The sequence below is a fragment of the Gambusia affinis genome, linkage group LG10 (assembly GCF_019740435.1).
Source record: "Gambusia affinis linkage group LG10, SWU_Gaff_1.0, whole genome shotgun sequence".
Lineage (NCBI taxonomy): Eukaryota > Metazoa > Chordata > Actinopteri > Cyprinodontiformes > Poeciliidae > Gambusia > Gambusia affinis.
In genome coordinates, this window is record NC_057877.1 from 25,196,665 (window position 1) to 25,213,575 (window position 16,911).

The 16,911-nt window shown below is 38.9% G+C and overlaps 1 protein-coding gene across 1 annotated transcript in view; it reads right to left on the reverse strand.

Moving 5' to 3' along the window:
* Positions 1-8,041: 8,041 nt before the first annotated feature.
* The window catches only part of ror1 (receptor tyrosine kinase-like orphan receptor 1), a 138,890-nt gene continuing 130,020 nt past the window's right edge, over positions 8,042-16,911 (reverse strand). Inside the window, exons 8-12 of the mRNA XM_044129074.1 lie at positions 16,188-16,399; positions 12,631-12,810; positions 12,039-12,266; positions 11,384-11,748; positions 8,042-11,056 (exon numbers count right to left, since the gene is read on the reverse strand). Of these exons, the coding sequence (XP_043985009.1) occupies positions 10,360-11,056; positions 11,384-11,748; positions 12,039-12,266; positions 12,631-12,810; positions 16,188-16,399 (1,682 nt within the window). The 3' untranslated portion in view covers positions 8,042-10,359. The remainder of the gene's footprint in view (positions 11,057-11,383; positions 11,749-12,038; positions 12,267-12,630; positions 12,811-16,187; positions 16,400-16,911) is intronic.

Consider the following 16,911-nt stretch of genomic DNA (forward strand, 5'->3'; position numbering starts at 1 on the left):
GTTTTTAGATCAGATTTGGTTTTGGACCCTTTGTGGTTCTGCCTGTGCAGTACCATCCTATAAAACCAGCCATATCAACACTAATTACCAGCATACTTCAAGCAGTGGTGGTAAGAAAACCCAATTACAAAAACATTTCTTTTGACATGCATGACAGCTTATATTGCACTATTGCACGACTGTGGTCAACATAGCTCTTTTTTTCCAGCTGGCTCCGGGTCAGTCTCAAACCACTTGGAAGAAATGTTCTGGATGAAGCTCCACCTAATATTTCTCTTTAGTTTACAAACAACCTTTTCATAAAAATCATTCATCCTGGCTTTCTCCCCAATTAGGAAGATACCTCTTAACGACAGAAAAAAACCCCAAAACTTTGCCATATTTCAAAATTAAAAGTAAATGTAAAGAAAATGCAGGAATGTTGCTATTTTTGTAGGCACCATGTAACTTTAACGATAATCAGCACAAAAAATACATTGTCTAAAATGCACTGATCTGACTCTGTGAACAACGTTCATAGATCGGATGACTGACTAAATGGATTTTCTGTCTTGATGACTCTGGCGTCTCAATGATCACTTGATAGTGAGCTCAGAAATCATTGCAGACATAAACAACCTCCTAGTCCCCAGCTGATGTGACCTCGCTGGCAGCTTCAGCGGTTCAGCTTCAGAATCTCTAGGCTACAGTCCATCTGCAGACAGGAAAAGCTGCGGGGACGAACCAGCCAGGCCCAGATCTGCTGTTTAATGCATGACAGTCTGCTGCGCTTTGCCACAAATGTAGAATAGATCAACAAGGCAGGAATGATTCTGTTGTTCTGGGTCACAAACAGACACGGAGACCTTATGATTGTGTGGTAACCCTAAGACTTTTTTTGGAACAATTGAAAACATTGCTATGCTTCTTTTGAAGAGGTGTTAGCTAGGAAAATGTTGTGGCATTAACACAAATCTGAGGGACAACTTTAATGCAACTTGATACAGCTGGTATCCAGAACCTGATATTGAAACTGCATTCTTCTTAAAAGGTGTTTGCCGATGTTTTGGCTTGATTACAATGTCTTGAAGAAAGAGCTTGGGTCAAGCGAGACCAAAATGTAATGTGTATTATAATTCTGAAACTGCACATCACCCTGAATGCACCTTTGTTACCTTAAAACATAGTGGTGGTGGCAGCATCATTGTCAGTTATTTCAAATGTTTGATAGTTGTTGCTGCAAAGGGAAAGTGATTATATTTATGAAGATGTTACTTTTCCACACTTACTCAGATTGGTTTGGAAAAAATCTGCTTTGTATAATTACTCATCTTTGTATATTATAATTTATTTACTGAAACAGAAAGTGTAAAAAAAACCTGAACAAATCTGTAGAGGGCAAACCTCACAGCACCTTATACAGATGAAATAAATGAGTTTTTTTTTATTAATGGAAGAGTTACATTAAAATTTTGGTATGCATTTAGCATGAACCATTTTGCAACTTATTTTTATTTTTTTTCTTCAAATAGCAAGACATGTATAATTCAACATTCTAACTAATTGTATATTCAAATATCAAATATGGTTGATATAAGCAAAGATTCCTGAACATTATTCAGTCATTTGTTCAGATATTAGTTGTGTGGGGGCGAGCAAAAAATGTTGAAGATAACACATAAACTAGAGAACTTCACCTTTACCAAGAACAGAAACACGCACACACACGCGCACGCAAGCACACGCCCACACACACACGCACCCCCCCCCCACACACACAAAATCAAAGCAGCAAACCTAGTACGCTGAAATAAAATTTGACACGTTCACACAAGAAATCTGGTTTCTTTGTACTTTTCAAAGAAACTTGCATTTAAAAATTCAACTTAATAAAAGAGCAGCAAGAACGCAAAGCCACGCCACGAGAAAGAAGAAATGACAGTGTGGGAAATGGATCTGATTACCAAAAACAGTTTAGATGCCTATGGAATGATAGCATGTCATAATTACAGGGAGCGAGTCCCAGACATCAATGGAGAAAAACATGAAGCACTTACTGCCAGCTTTGACAGATAAGACTAAACCGATCATTTCATACTGGGAAAATGAGGCAGTTACTGCTAACCCTATTGGGTTTTAATTAGTTGCAGCAGAATTAATCACTGAACACATCAGTATGATCTCTGCTGGAGACAGAGGGCAGCAAGATCCATGAAAAAGAACAGACAGACGGAGAAAAAAAGTGATTAGAGGACAAATCTGCAGCCATCATGGACGCCATCACTTTTTATGAATGTGTTTCTGATGTATGCATGTTTAAGCAGAGAGGTTGTGTGGGGTGGGGTTTCAAAGTAGCACCATACTGTTACCATAGAAACGTGGCTCTTTGAAGTCTTTTGGCCCCCTTTTTTTGCAGCTGGATCTGTTCTGCTTCTGGCCTCCTTCTCTCCCACCATCCTCTCCGCTCTCCTTCAGCTGCATCAAAAATTTCTCTCTTTGAAGACTTAAGCCGATTGCAAGTCAAACGCAGAGCTATTTCTGGCTCTATTCAAGACATGAGGCTGAGGCTTTGTGCAGGGCTGTGTTTGACATCTCCATGTAGGAAAGACGGGGGGAAAAGTGCAGCAGAAAACCTGAAGAAATGGTTGTGTTCACACAACAAATGGAGAGTGTATGATCACAAAGGTAATTCGTGTTCCTGAGGCATTTGTTCACATGCTAACAACATGCATGCAAGTACAGACACGGACCTTCAGAAAAGATTTCTAAAGGAATGGGGAGTGGAGGAGTTGATGAAAGGATGGGAGAGTAGAGGAGTAAAAGAGAGTATGAAAAGAGGATGGGAAAAAGAAAAAGGAGTTAACGTCTATTACTCAAGTTAATAAATATTAACGATATCTCAATTCAATGTTCACGCCACAAAACCCTCATTCATTTATTAGCCTTTCTGGTGTCATTACTTGGACATGGGGTGTGTCTTGAAGTTACAAACAGCTCATTCATGATAAGCAATTTAGTTTAAAACACATTATCAGGCTAAGCTCAAGTGATTAAATTAAAAAGATCTTGTTTTTGATATTTCATATCCAACAAATATGTCTAATAAATGTAAATAAGAAAAGGTGTTTTCTATTTGTTTCATTCATTCATTCATTCATTCATTCGTTCATTCATTCATTTATTTCTTAATGTTTCTCTTCATTAAGAAAAACAAAAGCAATCCAAACCAACCTGGCCCTCTGTGAAACATAATTGCCTCCTACACCTCACATTACACCACATTTGGAGCAAACAACCACTATTAAGTGTTCCTTGACCATGGAAAGTCTGTCTGGACTTGGACTAGGCTACAGCAAAGCCTTCATTTTTCTGTTTTTAGTGGACTAGCTGGTGTAATTTGTATCACTGTCCTGCTTCACAATGCAAACTATGGAGAGCAGAATTCACATTTGGAATATCAAAGATGTATGAAGAGAATGGTCTGGACAAAAGTGGTCATCAAATAATGGATGACAGCAAAAAAACTGAGAAAACAACTAAACTAAACAACTAAACAACAATTAAGGTTATGTCTGGTTGTGAAGCTGAATTTCTATTGTCATCAAATTTATGGTAATGGTGGGAATTTCAGTAACGTGAAGCATGCGTAAACAGTTGATGAGATAACTGTGCTGTTTGCCACAATATCCGTCTCAAATTAAGCTCATAAAATATAAGCTGCTGGAAGTTTCAGCACAGACTGTTGCTCAACGCTTCATCAAACATTGTCCTCAAAAGCTGTATATCTTCTGAGGATGGGGGTTACTGTAAGGATAGCTGAGGTCAAGCCTTTTGCTATTCAGGATATTCTTATAATCAATCTCTTCTGGTTATTAACCGATCCTTCAGTTTATTCAAACTAAAAATCATTAGGATCTATGGAGAACAAATCCAGGGATCCAGCCAAACTTCCTCCATGTGCCCCAGGGTAGGTGGGGCCCCAACATGGATCCAGATCCCAGATTTTAGAGTTGAGTGAAACCAGACTGAAGGTTTTGCTGAAAATGCACTGAAGCAGAGAAAGAGGATTGAATAAAGAGTGGCAGGCCTTCCTTGCCCTTGGAGCCCCTCCACTGACGCACACAGATGGAACACATTAGCCTCCATTCCACAGCATAGCTGGATGGATTATTAGATAGAGAGTCTGACTGGAGCTGGAAGAGAGGCGTGGAGGGTATGAATCTGGGAGGAGAGAAAAGAACTGAGGGAGTGGAAATCTGTTCATTTCACTAGAGATTAAAATTATATTTACTTACTGATGATTATTTTTGTAGCATAATGTAATTAGCCAGAAACAAAGTTATTTTTTGCACTAACGGCGTCTATTTTATAATCTTGGAATGCAACATGCAACAAGTGCCATTTTTGAACCTAATCCAGGAGCCATTTATGCACTCCCAGATTGTAAATAACACACACGTTCTGTGTGTACCAAATGACCCATGCTTTAAGATGTGTATCTGTAATAATGCAACAGAACTTTAACTTCATGGAATGTGAAATGTAGCCATTAGCTCAACTAATTTAATAAGACTGTATGTTTCAATGCACATAGATCTAATTAGGTCTCTGTGTATTTCAAACAGGAAAAAAACATTTCCTCTGTTCTATTCTGGTTTTACTAAATCAACACATTGAAAACATTTCTTGTTCATTTGAAAAAACTGTAAGAAGTGTTTTGGTGTGTTTCCATACAGTAGTATACAAAACTAACACAAGAATGTATTTTCTAGTTTCTCTCATTTTCTCCAGCAGGTCTTTTTTGAGGTACCAATGGTTCAGTCCCAATTGATTAAAATAGCTGACTTAGGAAAGACTGTTGGAGCTATTTGTGTGTTTTGTTTTTATTCTACTGGCATGAATCAATCTCTTACATGTTTTGAATGTCTCTGCTCCAGCATAACTAATTCAAATGATTGCATTAAATGCTAACTGCATCACCGACAAGTCAAGTAAAGTCACTGTTCAGTTAAATTTGTTGTTTTTATCTTTACTTTTATAATTTGTTTAAATATTCATGACATGAACAACTTAATTTGATGATTTGCAAATGGAGAAAAATTTTTTAGTAATTAGCATTATAAGGGCAAATGAAAGGACAGACTTTATGATGGACCTGAGCTTTGTCAAAGTCCATGGTGGGGTAAATTAAACTATTCATTGGTAGTTCACTTCACATCATTCACAGGCTTCTCCCCTCCTCCTCCCTTCTCTAAGGTCACTGTGTGGCAGCGCAGACAGCGCAGGTCAAGCGCCTGTCAACCCTTTGGACAAAAACAGCTCATGTTCCCCAACAATCAGCGGCTTGTTAGAGGCATCTGACAGAACTGAAAAGACTCAGACTGCAGCGAAACAGAATCTTTGAATTTCAACCCCCTGTTACCAATACACTCGATTGTACATACAAAGTCTTTATTTTTACATCAAAAGGCCTTCGTACAGGTTCATAAGTGTAATTAATTGGGGATTTAGTTGATAGTGCCATGTGTTGTCATTGGGACTTGACTGAACACCAGGCATGAGCCAGGCAGAATTATGTAAATGGTGAAGTTCAGTAATATAAAAAAGTACAAAAGTTACAACAGAAAAGAACGAAAGCAGCAGGAAATCCAAATCTTGAGACAGAACCAGGAAGCAACTGGAAATATAATGGGGAAAAACAGAAGATTCCAGCAATGACAAGTAACAAGAAAAAAAAGTGTTGGAGTTGGGAGGAATGGTCAGCAGAACAAGCAACAGGTGAGTCTAGTTAGGTTCTGCCTCTGCAGGGGAGGCAGGACCTAAATTGGAAATACACAGAAAAATGTAAACATTGCAAAAAAAAAATACAGCCAAAGAAATTATTCACATGGATACAGTGAAACACAATTTTGAATGAGTTCCTATTGTACTTTAACTAATAACATCAAGAGAAAAACATGATCAACTTGTTTTTACTAACATTACATTAATAACGGTAACAGTTAGCAAACTCCATGGTTTTCTGACACCCATTTCTGCTGTAGCAGCATTCCCCATTCTTCCCAGACAAGCTGAACACAGCATTATTCCAAATGAGTTGATACTTAACGGAAACACCTTCCGCAGCTGTTAAAGTTTAAATTTTTTGGGAATATGTCAGATGTACCTCCACACCAAAATCCAGTTCTCAGTTGGATTTAGGTGTGGACTTTGACTGGGTTACTCTGACACATACCTTTGCTTTGATCTAAACAATTTGAGTGCAGCTCTGCTTCTAGATTTAGATTGTTGACCTGCGTGAAGAAGAATCTCTCCCTCATTCTCAAGTGCAGCCTGTTACAGGTTTTCATCTCCATTGATCATCCTTTCTTCCAACTATGGCTTTCCTCTTGCCCCTTTCTCATAAATGCCAGAATTATAGAGGACTCTACAAATAGTTGCTGCGTCCAGCTGAGCTCTGGATCTCAGCAGCCTCTCCAGAGTTATTACGGGCCATATGGCTGCTTCTCTAATACTCTCCTGCTGCCAGTTTAGGTAAAAGTTTTGCAGCTGTTCCACATGCTTTCTACTTTCACACTGTAGATTGAACACCGTTCCTTGTGATTATCAAAATTTGGGATATTATTTGCGATCTGAAGTTTACTTTACATACTTTTACAACTTCATTCCTGACCTGTCTGCCAAGTTCCTTGGTCTCCATGATGATGTTTATTGAAGTCTGAGGTCTTAACAGAACAGCTGGATGTATATTAAGATTAAATCACACACACAATTGGACACAACTTACTATTTACGTACGTCCAGACAATTAGATGTTCTGGATTATATTTTGTGGTGTCAGAGTAATGGGGTGAATGAGTTCAAGGGGATATAAATTATTTTGCTAGACATTGGTCTCTCTCTTTAATACTCTGATATACCCATAAATCCTTTCTCCATGGAAATATTTCAACATGTTGATCCTCCTGCTGCATAAAGCACATTAAAGACGATCTTCAATGGGCCTAATGGGGGTTCTACAGCAGATTGTGCCCTCAAGGCTCGTGTATCACCACTGAGAAAGGAGTGTCTGCTCTAACTATTTACATTTGTAGAAGGACACACCCATTCAACATTCATCACTCAGACGACACAGGGAGCTTGGCACATGTATGTCGAGATAGAAGAGACAAATTTAGGGAAATTTCATTCTGTTTAAGGACTATCGTCTTAGAAGTTAGGAATGCATTTGTTTCTTGTTTAAGACACGAGAACTTCCAATGGAGCAGGACAAAAGAGAATATCAAGGAAATTGTTCGAGGCAGAAATACTAAATAGGGAGAACTGGATCGATGTGGTGCATGATATTTATACTATGGAAAAGCCAACCAATTTCTGTAGATTTGAACTGAATAAATTTGAGAAAGTGAGGAAGGGAGGACTGAGCATTTTAAACCGATAAGATAAGTTACATAAGTTTATGTACTTTTTACCATCCAAATGTTTTGGTTAATTTTATAGATGCTCTTTGTATTGTTTTTTAATCCTCTTTCTGTACAGTTTTTTTTTGTTATAAATAAAAGAATGGAAATTGGAAGATGTGATATACTAACATGAGGCCAAAAATGTCAAGACAAGAACTAGATGACATACATTTAAGTATTGTTCTGTAGAGTATAACAACAATCATAAAAAAAGAACTTGAAGTGAAACATTTTCTATTCTAAAACTGCAACAAATGCCTATAAATGTGTATGATCTTTGTTTACACGTCAAATAAAAAGCCTTTCTGCCTGAGTTTTAACAGAAAAAAAAGATCATGCACGAGTAAGCACACTAAAACACTACACTAGATTTTTTCCCCCCAATGTGGTTACGTTCTGTCTGCTCTAATATCATTTCCATCTGCTCAGAGGCCAACATTTTTTAAACAGCTAAACAGCTCCACCCTCTGTCCAATAAAAGCCACTGCAGCAAAAACAGGAAAATTCATGAACTTGGAAATTTGCTGACACCTTGTGGATTTGTATTTATATTACACTTACAAAGTCCACAAAACTCAAAAGAACTCGGAGAGAAATTTTGCCAACATCATTTAATAATAATAAGGATTTTTGCAATACAAAAGCACCTGTGCAAAAATATTCAGACAAATTACAAAGACAAGGCTTAACTTGGTCAATATGCGAGTAAACCTTACTTGAGTATAAATCTGTGTTGGTTCTTGAAAGTAAATGACAAAAAAGTCAGATTTATGATGGTTTTGCCAATAAAACAAAACAAAAATAGACTTGATAAAGATTCACAGTCTTGTGTACAAGTGGTTTTTGCACTCACACATCCGTTATGTGGTGGAAGTGAACAAACTCAGGTTTAGGTAGCTCTGTCTACTTAAGAAACAAAACAAAAATACAAAGACAGACTTCTTAGACAGAGACAATATTGTACTTCAAAACATTAAATATGTTCTTAAAACCCCAAAATGTGGAAAATTTCATGGACAGTTAACTCGGTTTTTCTTACTGAAATTCATAATGTAGAAATCGTTAAAGCAGTAGCCCTTTTTCACAGTAAGAGGATGCTGAATGAAACCAATAAACCTCAAAGTAAATACAGAATAATATTTATCATCTGCATTAATACAAAAGTTATTTTGTTAGTAAAAATTCTGTGCTGCACTTAAAACTCTCAAATGCAGCTGACTTATAGTCGTACACACACATTTGCGCGAACACACAGCTGAGAGTATCTATCTGAACATACACATTTTGAGGATTGTCGAATACAAAAAAGGGAAGACTTTTGACGGTAAAATCATTGATAAACTGCTTCGTAAGGTATAATAACCCTTAAAAAAGTACAACAAAGGCTTCATATTTAGTAATTAACTGACATCACCACCCAACAAAAAGAGAGGACAGAGTTCAGCATTTACACAACATACTTCTTCATTTTGGAAAAAAATATCAGATAGAATCTAAGCCATTTTTCAATACATTGAAAATAAATATAGATGTGGAGAAACCTTGACACATTTGAAATGATTTATTTTTCCACCACAGTGCTTCCAGGGTCACTTACCTATTATCCTGCATGCCAAAACACTAAATGCTAGATCAACAAAATGTGGTGCATGAATGTAATCAATGAAAAAAAAACATCTTTCAGAGCCAGAAAACACCTCTCAAACACACAATGACGTCTAATACTATTGTTTCTCGCACATAAATAGCAGACCCCAAAATGTTACTTAAGTGACATTTTGGGGTTAATAAGTGACGTTATCTGGTAGAGACACTTTGTGTTTTACAATTCAACTTCCAACATTGCAATTCTGGATGATAATTCCTTTCTCAAAACATAAAAATAATAGTAAAGAAGCACAAATACAAGTCTGGAAAGCAATGATTTTTTTTTTCTTTTTTAAATAAGGCATCTAAACATGTTTAGTCAATAGAATATCTAAATGTTGGTGTTGGAATTAGAGTTTAAAGGGATAGTTTGGTTTTTACAGTTATTTAAGGTGGTCAAAGAAATCTCAATTTTGACAAAACGGAAAACAATCTCATTAATTAGGTAAGTTAACAGAAAACATCCAACATGAGACAACAAAAGCAAACATTCAGCTGTCATTTTCTAGGATATGTTATGAATTGGGATGCCCTCTCTGTGATTTTGATGAATGGCCTTGACAATAAAACATGAGCTCCATCCCAGTGGATGCCATCTAAATTTCACTGCAGAACTGCTAGCTCTCAGGAAGGCACACAACCAGACACGCTTGAGTCCTGAATCCAAAGGGTGGAGTAGGAAACCAGCATGTTGATCTTCTCACTGAAAGCCAACAGTTGGTCTTGCTTGACTATTTTATTTCTCGAGTCGGTATGTGTATTCAGGAGCATAGCTGCAAGGCACCCAAAGGAAGTCTCATGAATGTTTATGTCTCTGTATGAAACAATCTATTAAGAGAGACAGACACTCACTGCCAGGGTTAAATAAAATCTGTTTAAACGGATGTAGGGTGGACTTGCTACTTTTTCTTTTTTACCATCACACTGCGCGTCTTAAAAGGTTCTTTTGAATATATATTTATACGTATTTTCATCATTCACACAACACTTTTATGTACTGTATTTACAGAGATTACCATAGTAACATTGTTAAGCCATGATAGTAAGTACACTTTAAACAGTAAGGAAAGTCAGACGTCTGTTTGCAATACTTATGCAGTTGCAGCAAAGTTTTTTTCGTTTCTGCACAACCAGCAGTGTGTACAAGTCTGCAACTGCCTGGTCTCACTTTGACCAAAGATGAACTGTGATTCGCGCTCCCTGGCTGAGAGGCAGAGCTTCTCATGTATGGGTCCTCGAACAGGAAGAGAGTGAACATACCTTTGCCTGTTTACAGGTCTGCGGTGATGACCGAGTCATTGTACATCAGCACATCAGAGTCCGGAGTGAGTAGAGCTGCAGTTTGCGAACCGTGGTCAATCTGCGTCACCCCTTTTTGGGAAACTTGTCCGTAAACCTGGCCCTGCCCTCCGCCGTTTCCCGGCATGACGCAGTGCGACAGCAGCGGCGTGTTGGCCTCATGGTTGGAACCCGTGGTGGAAGGCACCCCGCTGACGTGACCTGTGCTGGTAGAGCCGCTGGCACTGCTAGGCGAGCGGCTCTTAGGAGGCGGAAGATGGTGCTGGATTACTCTTGTGGGCGGAGCCGGAGCTGCAAAGTGAGCTGGAAAGGCCGCGTACCCTGGTGGGATGGGGTATCCATTGACAGGGATGAAGCGCTGATGGGTTTGGGGCACAGCCATCGGCGTCCAGGCTGGAATTTGAGCCATCTGTCCAGGCCCAGGGATGGCCTGGGCGGGGTAGAGGTACCCAGCGGCGGTGGCAAAACGGGGGTTGCTGAGGTTGCTGACAGGACTGGCGCTGAGCGAGGTTGTCTGGGTGGTGGCATTGCCTCCTCCACCAGAGGGCGTGCTGGAGCTGGCATGGGAAGACAGCCCCTCCCATGCTCGCAGGCGGCTGTGGATGTCTTTGAAGCGCGGTCGCTGTGTGGGTCCTTCCTGCCAGCATTCTGTCATCAAGCCATAAAACCTGAATAAAGGGAGAAATAGGTATTTATTCCCAGTAACTACAGTCAGCATTAAAACTTAAACAGTTTATACAGTTTACGTTTATAATATATTTATATCATGTGTACATATGGATTTACAAAACAAATATTTAATCAGTGGCTGAATGATTGATGAACAAACAGAGGGATTGATACAACATCTGGGAATAAATTCTGTAATTCCAAAGTCTTTTCCATTCATATCAAGAGTGGGTAAATTCTTTTCCAGACTATTCCACACTATGCAAGAGCCAAATGAACAGTTAGAGCTTCATAATCTCATCATAATAAATAGTGCTGCAACACACCTTGGTGGGCAATCCTCAGGGCAGGGCAGCAGCTGCCTCTTTCTCACCATCTCCATCACTTCCTGGTTGGAGAAGCCGTAGTAGGGCTGCAGGCCGTAGCTGAAGAGCTCCCACAGCACCACCCCAAATGACCAGATGTCCGAGTCTGTGGTGAATTTCCCGTAGGCGATGGCCTCAGGGGGCATCCAGCGGATGGGCAACAGAGTCTTAGGCCGGATGCAGTAGTAGTCGGAGGAGTAGATCTCTCTGGAGAGACCCAGGTCAGAAATCTTCACATGGAGCTGCTCACCGACTAAAACGTTCCTGGCTGCGAGGTCTTTATGGATGTAGAAGTGACTGGCTAGATATTCCATCCCTGCAGAAACCTAATTAAAGAAAAAATGTAGGTAGTTATCCATTTATTTGCCACATATTTATTTTAAGTGCCTTTAACATGTGAAATGTGAAAAGAAGAAAAAACAAACTGGGGTAAAAGTTGAAATAACAAAATTTTTAAATTCATATAGTAATGACATTCAAAAACAAGGAAAAGTTTTATCAAGTTTTTAATTGCCTGTATTATGCTGTGCTTGCCATTATGTTTAAGAATGACTATAGGCATGCAATAATAATAAATAAAAAACACACGCATATTTAATATGTCTTTTAAATCCACCTGTATGGCCATATGCAGAAAGTCTCCATGATCCAGGCTGGATTTTACAGTGCCGTCCTCATCGCTGCTGCAGCCGACGTCAGAGTGCGGTGAACGCATGATCAGAAACTCGTGGAGGTCCCCTTGTGGCAGAAACTCAAACAGCATGCAGGCCGGCTGCTCCTGGGTAACCACACCGAGCAGACAGACCACGTTTGGGTGCTGAAGCTCGGTCAGGACGGTGGCCTCCTGCAACAGAAGACAGATGAGTAATAAAATTGACGGAATTTTTCTTTTTTTAAATCTGTGTCTGGAAATTTGTACCCAATAGTTGGTTATTTGTTTCAAATTGAGATACACCACAGATTGTTGGAACAAGTTTTATTTAAAACCAGGCTCATCACCCAGTCAACCTTAAGTGATAACTTTTTCAAATGAGCTCATCTTTTCATTAGTGATTTTAAGCAGTCTGTTTTTAATTTATAAATAGAAATTAATAGAGGATTTACAAAATTGATATATAAATAAAATTGAAACCATTTTCAATGAATAAGGTAACTAGAAAGGATAAAATGGATGCTAACGTGAAAAATCTCTCAGGACAGTTATTCACCTGTTGGAAGTCTGTCCACTGCTGGGTGGTGGAAATATCTTTTAGAGTCTTAATGGCCACAAGCTGCGCCTGGTCCATCCCTGGCAGGTACAGATGACCCTTGTAGATCTTCCCCAACGTGCATTCCCCAAGCTCCTCCATGAAACGCACCGCTGACAGGGGAAGCTCTTTGGCTTTACTCTGTGAAGACAAGCGAAACTTAAAATCAACAAGTTGCGGAAAGGTGGCAGAAAAACCAGGTCATTATTTTTGGCTTCTCACAGCCCAGTAAAACCAAAGCCGAAGGTGTAAAATTAAGAGGAGGACAATAAATCACCAGGAGAATTTATAATTGTTCAAGTCCATTACAACACCACTCAATAATTCCTCTGACAGTTTTGTGAAAGCAGCGAGGGAAATTTTTGAAATCCAGCCACATTTCCTGTGATGAAAACTTGGATTTGGCTCTCGGCTTAAGCAGCATTTGGGGAAAATTAACTCCCAAGTCAGTTTACTTAAAAAATCCACAGCAGAAATAACAGAAACCACTGTTAGGTTAATTGTGAAGGAGGGCTTTGTGTCACCTTCTTACTTTAATACGTATTGCTATTGCTATTTACAAGCACCATACAAAAACATGGAAACAATGGCTAAAGTCTCATTTTTTGGTAATACGTTTAATTAATCAATGTGTTGTTTTGAAAACAGCCATCATTATTCACTTTGACCAGAGCCATGTCCATAACCAGAAGATTCTCCATAAATGGTCAATGAATATTATAATAATTAAGTCATAAATGTGGGACAACCTATAAAACTAGGCAAACGCAAGTTTATATTATCCTTATTTCTCTGTGTTAGTATGGACATTAATGAAATGCAGTGAGGGTAAATTGTGTGTGTGTGAGACGGAGCTCCTTCGGGGTGTGTAAGGTTAGATCTGTGAAAAGATGAAAAGTGAGTGAAGTTGGCAGAGATTTTCAGATTCCAGGAACTCTGAGTTGAATAATGAAATTCCTCTGTAAGCGCGACACACACACCCAAACACACACACAGGTCAGCGTGAGCTCTGAGGGGGGTGTGATTATGTGCTGAATATTAGGAGAAAAGCAGATGTTTTCAGTTATGGGTTTGTTTCACCCCTTCTTTACTCCCACACCCAAAGCCTCAGATCCTCTTCACACCACCACAGGTTCGTGGGCGTGACTATGTGTGTGTGTAAAACATGTGTGTCTAAAATAATCATTAGAGGGTATGACCCTGAAAAAAAGCCTGATGGGCAGCACAGTTGCAGTTTCAAATAATGACTTAAATAAAAGAGAAGTGGTTTAATTGGAAATAACACTTGAAGATTCCCCTGCAAAAGCATTCATAACCCTTAAATATTCCACCCTTTTCACACACAGAGTGTAAATGAGAAAGGGAAAGAAAAAAATATTCATGGTCTTCATATCTGTTCAGTAATAAAAATCTGAAACGTACCACAGTGTGTTATGCATTTGTTTTCAGCTCTCAATTAGAACTGAAGGTCTTTTGGGCGTACACCCTGCTGAAGTTACACATAGCTAACACTCAGGTGGGTTTCAAGATGAGATCAATAGTGTTCAATCTGTTTTCAGTCAAAACCATTCCATTGTAGCTTCAACTGTAAATTTAGAATAATTTCTGGGTGGAAGGTGAACCTCTTGCCCAGTCTTTAGCAGCCTCTGACAGGTTTTCTTCCATGATTGCTGTTAGGTTTTAGATTTAGTTGCAGGAGCGTGCTTCAGTTGCAATCTCCTACCCTCTTTGAAGCAAGCTCCTTCCGCACCCTTTCTTTTTATTTCCTTAGGGCGGCCCTAGTTACATAGCTTATTTAATTATCTTGAGTTAATCACATAGCATAGCTGCTTCTTCTGTTCTCTTGAGTCACAGGTGTGTTGCACCTACAAGCTGCTGTAATGTAGAGTGTAAGGTTCAGAGTTCAGTTCCTATTTGTTTTATGCTGTTGTGGTGATAGTATTTATATATGTAGTTAATTTAAACGTATCAATTGCCTTCATCTATCTCCCCATCATTTCTTTAAAATTTTCCCATCACTGTGGTGGGAAAACATCTCCACAGCTTGACACTACCACTGCTGTATGTATCCGTGGGGATATTGTGTTCAAGATCGTGAATAGTGTTAATTTTTCTGGATGTAGTCCAAAAAGTTTAATTCCACACATACTGAACTTCTTATGACTTTTATGACTCTGCAATTCTAGTGATACTTCAGTCGTCTGATTCATCCACCTGAGCTGTGGATCTCAGCAGCTACTCCAGAAAAACCAGTTAACCACTGGTTCACACATTTATGCACTACTTTCTTTTGGTCTATCACATAAAATTCAAATAAAACATAATGGATTTAATGAATGAATGAATTGTTTTACAAAGCACCTCATGACGATATTTGCACCTTTAAAAAACTGATACAGGTTATCAACATACTCCTCTCTGAGAACAGAATATGAACCGGATAGCTTATCAAATGCAAACTTGTCACAACGAATAAAATACTTCCTTTCCTTTGACCGACCCTTTTACTGATACATATTTGTATCCAAACATACAAAGGATTGTGTCCATTTTTTAATTCTTGCCAAAATCCCTTAAATGAAAAAGCAACATTATTATACTCTGCTTATCTTAGTACTTTTCTTTTGACAAATTACTGTGTAAATAATCACATACTCTCCTCTTCAATTGGTAAAAAATGTTAAGAAAATGATAAACATACATGGAATGGCTGAGAAGGCTGACCTTCAAGGAAAGGTCCTGATGTGAGCTACATAATTTTAGCGCAAATCTGATGATCTGCACGACAAAGAGTCTCTGTGAGTCAGAGAGACTAAGATGGAAGGAGAGGACGTCAGAAGAAGAACAAGAAGAAGATGGAATAAGTGAAAGCAGGAGTGTGAAGGGGAGCTGTGGAAAAACAGACAGTGAGAGAAAAATAAACAGAGGAAAGGAGCTGCAGCTGGACATTCCTGGACCTGCTGAGATCTGATGATAGAGATCTGAAGATTTGCCTCATGCAGGTCATTTCCACACACTGAACCTTGTAACCCCGGCACGCTGCGAGGCGACCCAGCCAACACACAGTGTGCCGCACCGGTGTTTTGACTTCTCTAGACTGCTCTTACAGACAAAGAGCAAAGGGGCTTTGTTTACAAGAAGTTGCAATTGGGTCCAAAAAATGCAGTGCAGGTTAAAGTACTTTATTAAATTAACGTGTGTTACTCAGACTGGGGTTTTATGATTTGTCTAAGATGTGAGAGTGGAAATCTGGAGGGCACTCCATCAGAGGTGTTCAGAGGTGCAAGCATTTTTCTGAAAGTAATGTCCTTTAAAATGTCATTTTTAGGCACAAGTAATGTAAATACACTCCAACCGTAGTAAAGGTTACACCCCAAAAAAACAGGAAAATCTTACATCCAATCAGGTTTGAATATAATTTTATTAGATGTTGTTTTTCCCCAACTCCAAATAAATAAATTAGAGCAGAGAAAGAACATTTACTCAGTTGCCAAGTCATGTGTTGGGATGTGTAATACCTTTGGTTTGTAGGCAGTTGTGAGCATAGACATCTCAACGTTTTGACCTCGGACTGGTTTCGGTGGACGAGCAGCTGGAGGCCTGGAAGACTTCTGGTTGTTGCGGCACACACAGATGAAGAAGAAGAGCAAAACTATGGCCAACGGGATCGACACACTGGGAACTAAAATCTTGAGGATATCAATGCTGCCACCTGACATGTCTTTATGGTCTGAAAAAGAACAAAAGAAGTGTTTATGTCATAACTATGCTCTATGCCAAAGTTATTTATAATGGCAATTCTGTAAATGTTTATTTTAGTAGTACACCCAGTACTTCTGGAACAGTTGGTGAAGCTATTGTTGTCATGAACTTTGCAAACACAGCACATTTTTCCCATTTTTCCAGAGCATCTGCTGCACGTCTTTTTAATAAATCATTTGATGGAACTGTTACTGCCATTAACCATGTACTTCCTTTATTTTCTTTCTATAGATAGTACTACTTGCTTATTGCTCCAATGTTTAACCATTCTCATGTATCTGTTTGTAGGCGGAGCCACTGATACACCAGTTGATGTCATTATTCTTGTTTACTTCCTTGATCTTGAAAGTGTCTCTGTTCCATTACTGCTGCCTTCTAGCTCTTTCCTTTTCCTATAGAAAGTATCCATTACCCATTACCTCCATTTTCAAATAAGTCTGTTCCTTGGACAAACCCATTGATGAAGTTATAGTTGACAAT